This window comes from Syngnathus scovelli, chromosome 4, assembly GCF_024217435.2.
Source record: "Syngnathus scovelli strain Florida chromosome 4, RoL_Ssco_1.2, whole genome shotgun sequence".
Taxonomy (NCBI): Eukaryota; Metazoa; Chordata; class Actinopteri; order Syngnathiformes; family Syngnathidae; genus Syngnathus; species Syngnathus scovelli.
Window position 1 is genome coordinate 3,072,815 of NC_090850.1, and position 16,156 is coordinate 3,088,970.

The following is a 16,156-nucleotide window of genomic DNA, read 5'->3' on the forward strand; positions in this document are numbered from 1 at the left end:
GAGAGCCAGTTCTGGCTACATTTGGAAATGAATGGAAGCGCAGCGCAGCGCAGCGCACTCTTCCTCGCCGAACACACCCATTCGCAGAGTAGTGCATAGATGTCAGTGTGAATTTCCGAACGCGCCCCTTCTACTGTATGTCTGTGTTTGAAGACCTATGGAAATTTAATAAGAGAAATGGTCGCTTTACATCTCTTGAACACTAATATTTCATCAATTTATTACATTTAGGCATGGGGCAAAGATGTGTTGCTATGAGTGTGAGCAGTTTTAATTTTTGTGTTCAGATAGAATTTTAGTCCATTGTACATGAACAGTCATTAACTTCACCTACAACACGCTGAAAGTCAGGCTACTGCATTACTTCCTGTGCTTTTCGCTACGCCAATCAACCAGGCTGAAAAGCAGAAAATATTCTGTTGTCATTCAAATGGTTATCCTATCTTTTTATAGAAAATATGATACTAAATTCGTTGTTTTGATTTGTGTTACAGAATTAAAAGTAGAATGAACGGAAGGTACACGGACCTTGCATGTTTATTGGCATATGTATCAAGAATAGATTAAGTAGTCTCGCCCAGGGATTAATTCAGTGAAGAAAAGCCACAGATTTTGATGTTTTGTGAGACAACCGTCTTCCTCCATCCTTTCGCACTTTCTTTCACACCCCCTTAGCATAACTGTAAACGCTTCATTCTTTGATTTTTTTCAGACATCATCAAAAGCCTACTCCATATTCTTTATATTGTTTCCTCTCTATAATATACAGTCTATCTGCCTCCCTTTGATGACTGCACAGAGAATGGGTAGTGTTGGTTCAACAGTGTTTCCAAATGAGTCCATCTGCCAAGGAAGAGGAGGAGGACGAGGAGGCAGAGGAAGAGGGGAGTGAGCATGTGTCTTAATCGGGATTGACAGTTCCATCGCTCCAAGATAAACACCCGTCACACTTTAATCCTCTGCCGATCACATGCGCTCACTCATGCCGCAGATTGTGGACGGACACAAACAAATCAGGTGAAGGTTGTAACACACACAAACAGATACCACGTAACATACCATCTTTATTGTTTAACAAAGAGGGCATGCTGTATGACAGCGAGCTCCAATGTGCTATGAGGACACAGTTGGCGTTTTCTTCTCACCTCTCAGTTCTTAAATGTATTACTTTAAAGATTAGTTCACCAAAATTACATAAAAAGTGTTATCTCAAACCCAGCAACACGTTTCAATCTAGCGGGGTAGGAGGATGACAAAAAAGTGGCCAGTTACAGTCACATCTAACTACATAACAAACTTTTGTAGCGTCAGACGTGAGGAATTTGAAAAGCTCTCAGGGCTCCACAGTAATAAAGTTGGTTACGTTTTGTTAAAAGATGGTGGAGATAGTTTTGTTTAGCTTCAAGCAGATGTATCTGTTTGCAGCCAAACCACTTTGTACCCACATGACCAGGACGCTTCATTAAACAAGCTTCAAATCGCACAATGTCATACAACTGCAATCCTTCTTCAAAGTTCATGTGAACATCTCCACTTATGTCAACTTCAAACGCCTGCTGCAATTATAAGAACAATCAGCTTCAAATAGTATAGAATGTTACGGGCTAAACTTCTTCCTTCTTCTAACCCTAACCCTAACTCTTACACACACATGCTAGTTATTGTCCATAAAATCCCGAATATTGCAGCGATCCTCCCAATAATTTCAAAGGTTGACAAAGTCTTCCACACACATTTAAATAAAACCCAATGTTATTGTGGCACTCAGCCATTGAATGCCCTCCAGTGGTTTAATGTAGGAACATGGTCTGACTAATTTGTCTGTGTTCTTCATTCCCGGGTAGATGCTAGAAGCATTGGAGTCACAAGCGCACTCTTTTCTCATCCGGGAAAGCAAGGGCTATTGTACTAACAGATTCAACTTCCTCTGCCTGTTAGTACAACCGCCAGCAGCGGAACAAGCTCCTAAGACGTACAAGACATTTTTCGATGCAATGAGGACTAATGATCGCTCGTAAAAAAGGGTGTAGAAAACCGTTCAAATACACCACTCTGTGAAGTGAAATTCATTGTAAGCAATGGAGCATTTGACTGGAAGTCTCTTATTGGAAGTTCCTAACATACCGTATTTTTCGGACTAAAAGTCGCTCTGGAATACAAGTCGCATCAGCCATAAAATGCACCGTAAAGGGGAAAAACAACATATATAAGTCGCACAGGAGTTTAAGTCACATTTTGGGGGAAATTTATTTGACAAAATCCAACACCAAGAACAGACATGAACCAGCAACAACAGGCTAAACGATACGGTATGCTAACGTGACAAACACAAACGAGGAGCTGAGAATGGGCCTGTAGTAACATTAACAGTGATTCAAATAACTACAGTGTAGCCTCGGTTTTCGAACGTCCCAGTTTTCAAACAACATTTTTTGCTTCGGATGTCGGACGAAATTCGGTTGTCGAACCTCGCGAGATGAGCCGAGAGGACCCGCATGCCAACTGACTCCGTTTATTATTACGTTCTCGTTACTCTGAGGATTGCATCAACTCTAATCATGCCTCCAAAGGAAGCAAGTGGGAGCAGTAAAGCCATCCTAAAACACAAAGATGCTCCTAAAGCAATGCGACACTGAGCGCCCAGCACGCTGTGGTTGCACGATCGGACCAAATCAAGCTCCCTGCGGTCCTTTTAAATTTTGGAAAGTACATTAGGACTTTGAAAATATTTTCTAAATTTTAGCGACCGCTCTGTCACAATAATGTGACCAGCGCGGTGCAGTTGCGCGGTCGGCGGCGCGCAACAGTTGCGCGTTCGGCGGTGCGCTGCAGTTGCGCAATCTGACAAAATTAAGCTCCCTGCGCACTGATGTCCACTTAAATTTTGGAAAGTACAACAGGACTTTAAAAATATTTTCTAAATTTCAGCAACGGCTCTGTCACAATAATGCGAACAGCGCGGTGCAGTTGCGCGGTCGGCGATGCGCTACGGTTGCGCATTCGCCGGGGCACTGCAGATGCGCGATTGGACAAAAATGCGCAAATGAAAAAATACTTAAAAAAGGCGGGTTTTTGGCTCAGAACGGATTATTTTTTTTCCTATTATTTGTAATGGGAAGATAGGATTCGGAATTCAAACGATTCACTTCTCGAACAGCCTTCTGGAACGGATTGTGTTCGAAAACCGAGGCTCCACTGTATAACATAAAGAACACATTTATCAAACCATCTGTGTCACTCCAAATCATTAAATCCATAGAATTCTTCATCCTTTGTGTAAACAACGCCACATGTGCGGCACACCGCTGACGTCGGACTCGTCATCAGTTGCAGTTATTCCACAGGCCCACATAACTAGATATAAACTATATATCAAATAACAATAATATAAACAACAATTTTATCGGAACCATCCGTGTCACTCCAAATAATTAAATCCATTTGTTAGGGTTTTTCAAATTATCCTTATCGTATGATTATGTTGGAATGCAACCGGTAATAAATAACCTACCTTGTCTCATCCTACACAAGGTCGTAAAACATCCCCTGATATGTTTTGACTAGAGCACAAGGGCTTCCTATTCAGTCTACTCTTACCCCCACTCTTTCTCTTAATAAATATGTCCTTGCAGTTGGGAGAGCCAGACTTCATTCTGGAGCGAGTGAACTCTCCACCTGCAGGTGTCTAAAAGAACTTGCCTGTCTCCCGTGTGGTTCTTGCAAAATAAGTTGGAGTGAGCAAATCTCTAACACCATTGGAATCTCCGTCCTTTGTGTAAACACCAGCGCTTCTAACCCCGGAAGTGTGTGCGGTGCGCCGTTGACGTCAGTTGCAATTCAACTTATTCCACAGGCCCATATAACTATTGTAAACTATATATCAAATTATAATATAAACAACAATTTTATCGAACCATCCGTGTCACTCCATATCATTAAATCCATCGAAATATTTGACCTCTGTGTCACTTAAAAAAAAAGCAGATTGCGGCTAGGACTACCCGTATGCCGCCGATTGCGGCGGGGACTCCCCGTATGCCGCCGATTGTGGCGTGGACTCCCCGAATGCAGCCGATTGCACGCGGACTCCCGGAATGCTGCCGATTGTGATTGCGGCTGGGACTCCCCGTATGCTGCCGATTGCGGCAGGGACTCCCCGAATGCCGCCGATTGCGGCTGGGACTTCCCGAATGCCATCGATTGCGGCGCCGCCCCCCTGTATGCCGCTGATTGTGGCTGGGAAAGCCCGAATGCCGCCAATTGTGGCGGGGACTCCCGAATGCCTCCGATTGTGGTGCAAACTCCCCGAATGCCGCCAATTGCGGCTGGGACACCCGGGGAGTACAATAAAGTTATATACTATATAACTCTATTGTAGCATTACCAAAGTACCAGGCAAGACGTGGGTTTGGTAACCGGCTCTTTATTTCACAAAAGAGAGCTCAACATATGAGCCAACACACAGTGCTATAGACAAGCGCCGTGGATCGCTCTTCCGGTCCCCCACCCCCCCCCCCAACCCGCTGCCTTCACGGCCTTGCTAGACAATCGGAAACTACTGAAGTCTAACAACATAGACGTTGCTACTCTAAATAAACTGTATATCAGATAACTATAACATAAATAGCAAGTTTATCGAACCATCTGTGTCACTCCAAATCATTAAATCTCCTGACTCCAGTAGTCAATGAATGGAACTCCAATTATTCCACAGCCATAGTGCGCCCTCATGTGTTTTAAAGTGAAAACACGTGAAGTGATCAACTATACTAGTAAGTAATGTGTTAATGATCAAGTAAAAATTTGTGAATAATTACACATGTAAGGCGCTCTTGAGTATAAGTCGCCCCCCCACCCAAACTATGAAAAAAAAAAACGTGACTTATAGTCGGAAAAATACGGTACTTATTTCCCCAATGAGAGCGCTTGGGAATAAGGTAGATAACAAGCTGAACAAAAAAATGAGGGGAACAAATGATAACATTTTAGGTTGTGCAATTCAAGCAAATAATTTAGGTTGTGCAGTTAAAATTGGCTTTCCCACACTTTCAACACAAAAGTAAGAATTCACAGAACTAATTGTCTCAACTTAAAAATATAAGTAAAAACAACTCATCAAATTGTTTTGGAGCAAACAAACTTGCTTGCTTTGTTATGCTTATTAACACTATTAGTAAAGTAACCATAAATGTACATTTCTATTTTAAAAATGTTCCAACTTTAATCACTGTTTTAAGTCGTATGTTTTTTTTTTTAGTTTTTTTTTTTTTACAGTGTTCAACATGACGATGCTAAGTTGAAGACGCTCACCTGGGTTGGCACTGTGAGGGTATAGCCCGTCGGACATCATCTCCCAGCTGGCTGAGGGAGGGTGACCGGCTCCTCGACCCCCTTCCCATGGTCCGAACCACCACATTGCCATTGGGGCTGCCGCTGGGCATCTGCTGAAGCAGCTGAGGTGACAGGCTGCGATGTAAAGCTGAGGAGCCAGGCTGCGAGTGACCCTGCTGGGGGACCTTGTTTGGGTGCTGCTGAGGATGTTGTTGTCCCCGGTGCCTGGGTGAACCTTGCTGCTGGTACTGACTGACCGTCAAATTGTTGTCACTGTTGGAGCGCAGCAGGACCCTCGGAGCTGATAACGATGCGGGGGATTTGCTGTTTCCACTGCTGTTGCCAGATGATGGACCTTGGCGTCGTTTGGAGTATGCAGGAACCTCACGAAAAGGCACTGTAGGGGAGTAATCAAGGGAAGATGTTAGCTGAGTGCCCAAATGAAGTTTATGTGAAGGAGACGTATAGCTAGGACAAACATAGGACAAACACTCTTCCAGACAACTGTATCTTTTCAGTAACATATACTGAATATTAATTAAAGCTTTGGGTTTAAAAAAAAGATGCACACACACACGCACACACACACGCATGCACGCAACGCACACACACACACACACACACACACACACACACGCACAAACACGCACACACACACACACGCACACACAACATGAAAACACAACCAATCAGAGGCCTGAAAAAGCAACATGAGTACACATAAACATACACTACCGTTCAAAAGTTTGGGGTCACCCAAACAATTTTGTGTTTTCCATGAAAAGTTACACTTATTCACCACCAAACGTTGTGAAATGAATAGAAAATAGAGTCAAGACATTGACAAGGTTAGAAATAACGATTTGGATTTGAAATAAGATTTTTTTTACATCAAACTTTGCTTTCGTCAAAGAATCCTCCATTTGCAGCAATTACGGCATTGCAGACCTTTGGCATTCTAGCTGTTAATTTGTTGAGGTAATCTGGAGAAATTGCACCCCACGCTTCCAGAAGCAGCTCCCACAAGTTGGATTGGTTGGATGGGCACTTCTTGCGTACCATACGGTCAAGCTGCTCCCACAACAGCTCAATGGGGTTCAGATCTGGAGCGTCACATTTGTGGGGTCAATTAAACGCTCAAAATGGCCAGAAAAAGAGAACTTTCATCTGAAACTCGACAGTCTATTCTTGTTCTTAGAAATGAAGGCCATTCCATGCGAGAAATTGCTAATAAATTGAAGATTTCCTACAACGGTGCGTACTACTCCCTTCAGAGGACAGCACAAACAGGCTCTAACCAAAGTCGAAAAAGAAGTGGGAGGCCGCGTTGCACAACTGAGCAAGAAGATAAGTACATTAGAGTCTCTAGTTTGAGAAACAGACGCCTCATAGGTCCCCAACTGGCATCTTCATTAACTAGTACCCGCAAAACACCAGTGTCAACATCTACAGTGAAGAGGCGGCTGCGGGATTCTGGGCTTCAGGGCAGAGTGGCAAAGAAAAAGCCATATCTGAGACTGGCCAACAAAAGAAAAAGATTAAGATGGGCAAAAGAACACAGACATTGGACAGAGGAAGACTGGAAAAAAGTGTTGTGGACGGATGAATCCAAGTTTGAGGTGTTTGGATCACAAAGAAGAACGTTTGTGAAACGCAGAACAAATGAAAAGATGCTGGAAGAATGCCTGACGCCATCTGTTAAGCATGGAGGAGGTAATGTGATGGTCTGGGGTTGCTTTGGTGCTGGTAAGGTGGGAGATTTGTACAGGGTAAAAGGGATTCTGAATCAGGAAGGCTATCACTCCATTTTGCAACGCCATGCCATAGCCAGTGGACAGCGTTTGATTGGAGCCAATTTCATCCTACAAACAGGACAATGACCCCAAACACACCTCCAAATTGTGCGAGAACTATTTAGAGCAGAAGCAGGCAGCTGGTATTCTATCGGTAATGGAGTGGCCAGCGCAGTCACCAGATCTGAACCCCATTGAGCTGTTGTGGGAGCAGCTTGACGGTATGGTACGCAAGAAGTGCCCATCCAACCAATCCAACTTGTGGGAGCTGCTTCTGGAAGCGTGGGATGCAATTTCTCCAGATTACCTCAACAAATTAACAGGTAGAATGCCAAAGGTCTGCAATGCCGTAATTGCTGCAAATGGAGGATTCTTTGACAAAAGCAAAATTTGATGTAAAAAAAATCTTATTTCAAATACAAATCATTATTTCTAACCTTGTCAATGTCTTGACTCTATTTTCTATTCATTTCACAACGTTTGGTGGTGAATAAGTGTGACTTTTCATCGAAAACACAAAATTGTTTGGGTGACCCCAAACTTTTGAACGGTAGTGTACATGAAATAATCTATTTTTTATTGTGTTAGAATACATGGAAGAATGTTGCACATTAAATAGAAAGCTTTGTTTTCACTGTCTACACACAAACACGGAAGGGAGAGTTCTGGAAAATCTTCACCCTGACCTGACTTTTCCTCAAGTTCTCTTTTGATGAACAACACCCTAGTTTGAGTGTGGACTAAAAGGCCTGCAACTGCTTCAAGCAGCTCTCCTTCGAGGGACTTTTTCAAATATAATCATCAAAAACTGACTCACAAAGCGCAATAGTTTCTTTTTCCTCAAGAAAACAATCAACCAACAACATACGTGGGGTAGTCTCTATATTGCAATTACTATTTGTTTCCCCCGATAGCCATAACACATGCCCTCAAAGCTTTGCTTTCTAATTGCCTTCACTAACTGATAACAGCAAACTGTCAAGAATGTTGAGAAAATACTTAACAACCAACTATCTTGGTCCGCCCACATCTTGCCAACAACTGGAGATCCCTGGTGGTAATTTAATTGCAGACTTTCATGACAATTGAAGAACACTTAGGACCCAGGACTGCATCTGAAATTTTTGTGCAAGATTTCCACACAGTTCATTTTTCGGGTTTTGTGAACGGATTACTTGCAATTGCTGCTTTTACATCTTTAAATAATGCATCTGAAAGGGCAGGTGCAAAAGCAGCATGCAAAGCAGCATGCAAAGCATCATGCAAAGCGGCGCCAGCATAGCGCAGACAAGATGAGAGGCGACGGAGAGAACTTTTCAGCTCGTGTAAACATTTTTGAAACCCAAAAAGAAACGGAAACAAAAATTGCCTTGCCGGGCTGTGAGTGTACATGTACATGCAAATGTGGAGCTTTTGAAAGATTTAAGGGTTGACATGAAGCCATGGCATTTCCTTGCACCTGGGTCATTTCAGTACCAAGTTTTAAATACAATGTCAAGCAAGACGGGCATGTACATCCTGGCATCCCCAAAATTATAGATTTATTTTTCGGATTTAGCTATTGCAGTAGCGGTACTCTCTCAAATGTTTCATGGTGAAAGTGTCAGGCGCAGAGCAGGGAGAGTGCGGAAGCGGATCGCGTAGTCGGTGACCGTCTCTCAACCCTGGGTGATATGGCACAGCTCTCGTGCCTTCTCTCGGTCCGTGGGAACTGGATCGAACACCATGCGCAGGGCCTCGATGAATCCGAAAAACGAGTGACAGGTAGCGGAATTCCTGGCCCATTCTGCGGTCGCCCACGCCCGGGCTCTTCCCGTCAAATAGGATATCGTGTACGCCACCCGGGAGCGTTCCGTTGGGAAGTCGCCGGGAGCTCGCTCGAACTGCATCTCACAAGTCGTTATAAAGGCTCGACTCAGCCCGGGTTCACCTGCATATCGTTCCGGGGAAGCCAGTCTGATCCCCCTCGCCATAGGCGTGGGTGCCGGGTGGTCCACAGGGGGCGCCGCTGTGGAACAGGGTGTCGCAGCTCGCCCCGTGGTCAGCAGAGTGAGGACGTCTTGCATTTGACGACTCAGCGCATCCACGTGGGCGGCCACCGCCTCTCGGAAGCCTTCCTGGTTCTTCACCAGTTCCTGAACTCCAACACTCAGAGCGTCGACCTGCTTCTGCTGTTGGCCCAGCTGCGACGTCTGGGAGCGTACTTGGGCGACCAGCTGCGCTGTCTCTGCCAAGTCCATGTCTGGCCAGTGCGTAATGTCAGGCGCAGAGCAGGGAGAGGACTCGAATGCAGAGATTCCAAAGTTCAAAAAAGTGTTTATTGTCTCCACTGATGGTCGAACAAAAAACGCCTCACTAGGAGGGAAAAAAGGGGAAAGTAAGGCGCCTCGAACCGAGGGAGAAAAAGGAGAAATCAAAGCGCCTCGAACCGAGGGAAATACAAAAACAAGATAGCGATGTAACCAAGTTAACATCGGTGATCAAGACGTTCAAACAAGGCTTCTACGTGGACTCGAGGGTTTCGTGATCGCTAGTGTTCTCAACAAGGCAAGACGCACTGGCACTGGATACAGGGAAAGACGCGGGTTATATGGACACAGGAGGGGAACACAGGTGAAGACAGTTGGTCATTGGGGCAGGTGCACACACTTGGAATCAGGGGTTCACGTGACCGGACGCACAGAGGAAGGACACACCGACTGGAACGAGAGGAAAATCACACAATAAAACAGGAAGTGATCCGGACGACACATGACAGCATGACAGAAAGCTGTCAAAAACTACCCAAAGCACAAAGCCTCTTTTAAATATGGTAGTCTCCCCTACCTTTCAACCTGTTGCCAATGTTGAGTGCGATGTTTGCCATAGTACTGTGTTATTTTATTGTTGGCACTATTTTATTGTGCACAAGGTTACGCCAACGTGCAGTAACTAAAGCGGCGGAGCCACCCTGCACTCGATTCTCTTTTGAGCAAACATGAAGCAGTGTGTGCGACCAATTGTGAAAAAGCTAAACTTGTGTCCTGTTTTTTTGTGGACTAACAGTAACATCTGCAAAGATGTCTACGAAGAGGACAGCCCTGGGAGAGATAGCCAGTGCCTCCCGAGCGCCAAAGCGGCGATCTGCTGCAGAACAACCGAAAGCCAACAGTCAAGTCAAGTCAAGTTTATTTATATAGCTCTAAATCACAGACAAGTCTCAAAGGGCTTCACATGTACAAAAATTGACAATTATTCTCAACATCCCCTGATCTTAAACTCCCAGGAGGGTAAGGAAAAACTAAAAAAAATAAACCCTACTGTGGAAAATTCTTAAGAGACCACAGATGGGAGGATTTCCCTTCCAGGATCACTAGGCTGCAATGGATGCAGAGAAGGCACATAGAACACATTATGTAAAACAATCCAAAGAAAAACTGGATGTCCATATTCAAAGTGAAGAGCTGCAGGAAGGTGCCCTCAACAGCACATGCAATATAATAGAGAGGGTGAACACACACCTTAGCAGTCCTTGTAAAAGGTTGCAATCATAGTCATTCTCCAAAGGGAAATGAAATCTATAGCTTTAAAATGACAAGGCATTGCAATAACTAGAAATTTAACAAAATATGACTAATTAGCGTGCTGAAAGTCTTGCCACACTGACCATTGATTTTACACCAACCTAAATTATGAGAACAAGTGAATCTTGTAGTAATGACTAAAAAATGCTGCATTTAAGAAACCTCATTTTACTCTTGAAGTATTTTTTGGCCAAATATTCTTATTTTTTCAGGATCTTAACATATTAGAGCAAATGTGTCTTTGCAGAAACATCACTATGTCTGAGGAGCTTCACTGTGGCATTTAAACAATGGAAAAATGTAATGTTGAATGAATCGAACAGTCGCTTCCATGCCTTTGACAATTTTAAAACACTGCTAAATCTATCCAAAAAAATCTCCAGGATAGCTTTTAGAGCCACGCTGACAGCATACATGTCAGACAATAAGACGAATTTCAAAAAATAAAATGATCCTTCATATTTGTGATTTCTTTCTGTCTTGGGAAACTAATGGATGTAGACTGTACGTACACATCCATCTGATATATCCATCTATCGACTTGCCTACTCCCCTTCCTATTCAATTACACACATTCCCCTGCGATTTCTTCAATACATCTTCAATCAAATCTTTCATCTAAAACCCAATACAGGACATACATGTCGTCGACCCAGTACCATAGAGAGACCCATATTAAACTGAGCAGGTTCCGTGACTACCCACTCCAACCATCTTTAGCATAATTACCAGAATTACTGTGAACAGAGTAGTATTCCACCGACCTATGGTGCATGCGCTTTGGTGTCAGACTCAACCAGTAATGGAGGGAGGCAATAATTTCCCCATGGACACTGTTACACTCGTTACACTGTGAGATGACGAGCCGTCACCTGCGTTCCTTGCAACTACAGCAGTGTATGTAGGGAGCGCAGAAGACAGCCTGAAGCCATTTTGATAAGGAGCACATGATAACGAGCTGATTAAGCCAATCGTAGCCAGCAAACGTTGGCTGCTGTTTCCTGTGGTGAAGTTCACGCATTTCACTTTCCTAGCTGAGAAAAGAAGGGGAGTCACTGAGTCATTTTCACATTCTCAAAGCAGAATCTAAAGCCTTTATCTTTCTATATACAACAGACGTGTTGATGAAGGGAAGAGGTGCTAATATCTAATGAGCTAGCACATTGTGAAGGCACCACTCTATCTGTGTGAGTCCCACAGTGCCTGGTGGTAGCGAAGCTTGTGGAGTTGGTTTTAGTTTCCCCTTGGATAATCAACATGTGTCCAATTTGTGATTTTACTCATTTTTGTTAACAATGTAAAATCCTGAATTGTAATACTTTGTATATTCAAAAATGCAAACATAGAATATGTGGGGATTGAATTTGTTATTTTCTTTTTTAATTCAAAAACTGAATAAAAATTGAGAATTGTTTGTTAACATTCATATAACACAAACTCGCCTGTTAGGAAATCATAATGCAGTACATGTACTCTCTGCAAGTCTGTGTGTGCCCAGATATTTCAAAAAGCATTTGGCAAAGGGTGAACTTGGAATGAGTTCGTGGGTAATCATGTCAGCAAATGTACCGTATTGGCCCGAATATAAGACGATGTTTTTTTGCATTGAAATAAGACTGAAAAGGTGGGGGTCGTCTTACATTCAAGGTCGAGACATTATACCCATTCACTTGTGCGGTAAGTTAAAGGTTGCTGGTATCGACTGAGTATGTTGCTGTGATCGTGTGCGTCTTTGACACAAACTGAGTATATACATTTCATTGTTACTACTGTCCACCGTTGTGCCGTTTGTCCGATCGCAGTTTGCTTCGTGTGCGCGTCGTTTGATTGACAGCTTCAGCGCGCTCCTTTAAGTTTGCCTCGCATCGTACGAGCAGCGTACATGCATGACTACAGCCGTTATACGCTGCGGCACGGCGCCAGGAAATTTTTTATTTTGTTGTATTTTGTTGTCTCGATGACTTATGTTTGGTGTGAGTTGCCGAGAGTATTTCATTTATGGTCATTTAGTATAGCGGAACCGTTACGCGCAGTTAGTTATGTAATGTGTGCTGTCTACTAGTGTGTGACGACAGAAGTTGAGCGTTGACTTACGTGCTGTATTTCTGTCTGTTGCAGAAGCAGACACACGCGCACACACACACACACGCAAACACGCACACATACACTCCACACACCCTTCACACGCTTCATACAATAATCACACAAGAATCACATTCACACACCCAAAGACTCACCCATGTACACTGCACACACCCGCTCTCACATTCCCTTTTGCCAGTTTGCCTGTATGCACCTATGAGCCACAGTGCCTGTTACTTTTTTGTCAATAATTCAGTAAAGCAATCAAAACTGAACCACGTCTTCCCTCCTGTGTTCTGATCGAAACCCAGGGGCGAAAAGACCATAAGCATCCGAGCCAACACCCTATACAGTCCTCAGGTTCCCCAACAATAGCGGTAGCAGTTTCATTATTTTATTGCAATGTTTTTCCTTATTCAGATTTGTTTCAAGACTACAGTTACAGTTAGAGTTCACTTTGATGGTTAATGCAGTTATTGCAATTTTGTTGTTTTATCACAGTAGATTGGTTTATTTACATTTCAAAAACCAGAAGACATTCATTTACAAATGTGATTGCACTTTAGTTTACGTATTTAAATGTTCAGATATTAAGATGTGATACAGTTTTTGCATGATTTGAATGAGGCACAATAACATGCTTTTTCTCTCGAATATATTGTTATAATCATTTGTTTCAGATGTAATCATTTTCTGTATAAAAATTAAATTTGGTGTTCAAACAGTCTTTTTTCAAACTTGAGTCTTGAAAAAGAGGGGGTCGTCTTACCAATACGGTAGTTATAAGTCTACCTGAGGCAGGCATTAAAACAGGTTTAGTATAGTGAAGTCTATGATTATAAATGGATATGTTTATATGGACACATTTAATTGGATTCAAAGCCTGATCGGAATAAAAAATGCTTCATGTACACACCCCATTCTGAACATTTGGACATGATCGAACCCGTTCCGGTCAATATTTTATTTTGAATGAGAAGGTTCTGTTTATGTCAATTAGTAATCCGATCAGCATGCATGAAAGCACTTCCTCCAAAATGTTGGAACAAACCGTCTTTACTGCGCATGTCTGTGATGTCTTTATACGCGTTTGTTATTCCCGAAAGCTAGTAGAAGCAGAACGAGCGAAAGACATGGCAGTCGCAGAGTTGCAGCTCCATTTGGAAGTGTTAACTCAACGTAACAGCACAAACAGGAAAAATACACAAACTAACGCTAACGTTTCAAGTAGAAATATTAGGAACAATGTTTCATTGACATAGAAGTTCCAACAGGTTCTTCTACTACTATTCGCGGTACATTTGGTCAATCTGCGCCTCTGAGCAATGTGCGCCATTGCGGACATGACTTGAGTTCAAGCGCAGGAGGTGGCAGCCAGCCACGCGCACCAACCGGTGCAGAAGGCGTTGGGATACGTGAAAATATCACGTGTTTGTTCTTTTTTTTTTTTTTTTAAACTGTCAAGTTACAATACATGCACAGAACAGTGTAGGAATGTTTACTAAGGGAATGGGAAAGGTTTATGTAGCGTATAGGTATCGGGGAGGAACTAAAAAGCTGTAATATTGTGTACTGGACCACAATGCAACAGAAGATTCATGCGCAACCGTGACTCACTTTGGTTTTGCTATGCATGATGTCCCCCGGTTAGTATAATGCGGTAATTCTAAAGGTGGACACTTTTCATTGCTTGGCAAGATAAACCACACTTCTAATTGACCTGCAATACACCCATGCCCTCTAGCAGCCAATAGGAAACACTATGTGTTGGAAATTTCAATACATTGGTATTTAAATAATGCATAAACCGTTTCTACTTCGCGGATTTTCGTTTTTTTGTGGGTGGTTCTAGAACGCATCTCCTGCGAAAAACGCTTCGGCGTGGTAGGGGTCAGATCGTCTTGTTAACGTAGCTCTAATAAAAAAACACAATTACAGGTAGCCTGTTCATGTTATTGTTTGTCCCTTCATATTCAGGTATAACAAAGGAAACCCTCTTTGGGGGCGGTGGTAGTTCATTCTATAAGAATCTGTCTTGAAGAAGGGAGGTCGGTCAAGTCCGATGACAGGCCAAATAAAGTGGGACTCGTAGCTGGAGAGGTGCCTTCCTATTGAACCATCTTACTGCACCGGTGCTTGAGGGACAAATTGTACTGAACAAGCACTTCTTTTGCGAGATTTTTACATCAGTTTGTTATTATTCCATATCCATATAATGTGACAGTTATATTAATATTGCAGATACGTATGCCACTTTCTGAGAGATAATGGATGCTGGTAAGACTGTTCTAAATGTTGTCGTGTCCAGTACCACATAGTTTCTTGGTTGTTTATTGATCTATTTTGTGCATATTCCAAAAATTCAGTTAAAGACCATTATGTTGTATGCATAAAAAAAACATTCACACATTCTTCAAAAAGGGTGTTGACAATTTAAGCCTTCTTTTGTATAGTTTGTCGTACTGCTTTATATTTAGTTAATATATGTATCTTACAGTCTGTGGGAGTTTTATCAACTTTGGTTGTCCTGCTGTCTGCATTACACTGATTTATGATATTTGTTGTGTGAAATTCCTAACTCCTACTACTTGCAATTTGCACCTGTCCTGTAAAGTATCTCAACAATATTATCTGTGAAAAGTGCAAAAGACAATAAAGACTATTACCGAATAATGTAGCAAAACAATAAAATACCACTTTCTGTAAGTGTACACAACATGTTAAAGTAATCAAATCTTTACAAGGTTAAGCTAACATAATATAATTTGTACCAAGCTTTGAGTGCCCTTAAGGTTATTCAGACCAGTCACACAAAACGTGATGGATATCAGACTATTGGGTGAGATTTCTGCAAATCTTGTGAGACTTCACCACAGTGTGCAAAGCATATAGAGGTGTTAAATTCTGTTTCTGCTCATATGATTTCTTATATAACTTCTTATTGGGCATCAATTTATGGAAAAATTTTGAGATTTTATTGTTTATATGTAAAAAAAATGTTTTAAATTATAAACATATTGGAGGACTGGACTATTCAATGACCTACAAACCTAACCCTAACCCGACAATTAAATCATCCCCATTCATCGTCTGAAATAAATCTCAGAAACTTCATTCTGTTACAAAAATAATCATAGAGGTCAATCATTTGAGGCACATCAAAGGACAATAAAATAAACAGCCATCCAGCTTTACAAAAGGCAAACTTTTGGACAGAGTCAGCACTGGTCAGCTGGGGAGTATCCCACCTAACTGTGTGAGGCGGAACACATCTTGTAATGTCACCTATCTGTCAAACATTCTCACTTATTGAATGTATTTGAATCTATCGTCGATTAACCCTTAAACCAAATACAACCCTGTCCTACCTTCATAATTATATTGAAA

The 16,156-nt window shown here is 42.4% G+C and overlaps 1 protein-coding gene across 2 annotated transcripts in view; it reads right to left on the reverse strand.

The window, feature by feature from the left end:
- shank2b (SH3 and multiple ankyrin repeat domains 2b) overlaps nucleotides 1-16,156 on the reverse strand; it is a 262,152-nt gene that overhangs the window by 145,827 nt on the left and 100,169 nt on the right. For both annotated transcript variants that reach the window (XM_049717383.2, XM_049717384.2), the window contains one exon: nucleotides 5,311-5,728. In XM_049717383.2, coding sequence (XP_049573340.1) covers nucleotides 5,311-5,728 — 418 coding nt within the window. The remainder of the gene's footprint in view (nucleotides 1-5,310; nucleotides 5,729-16,156) is intronic.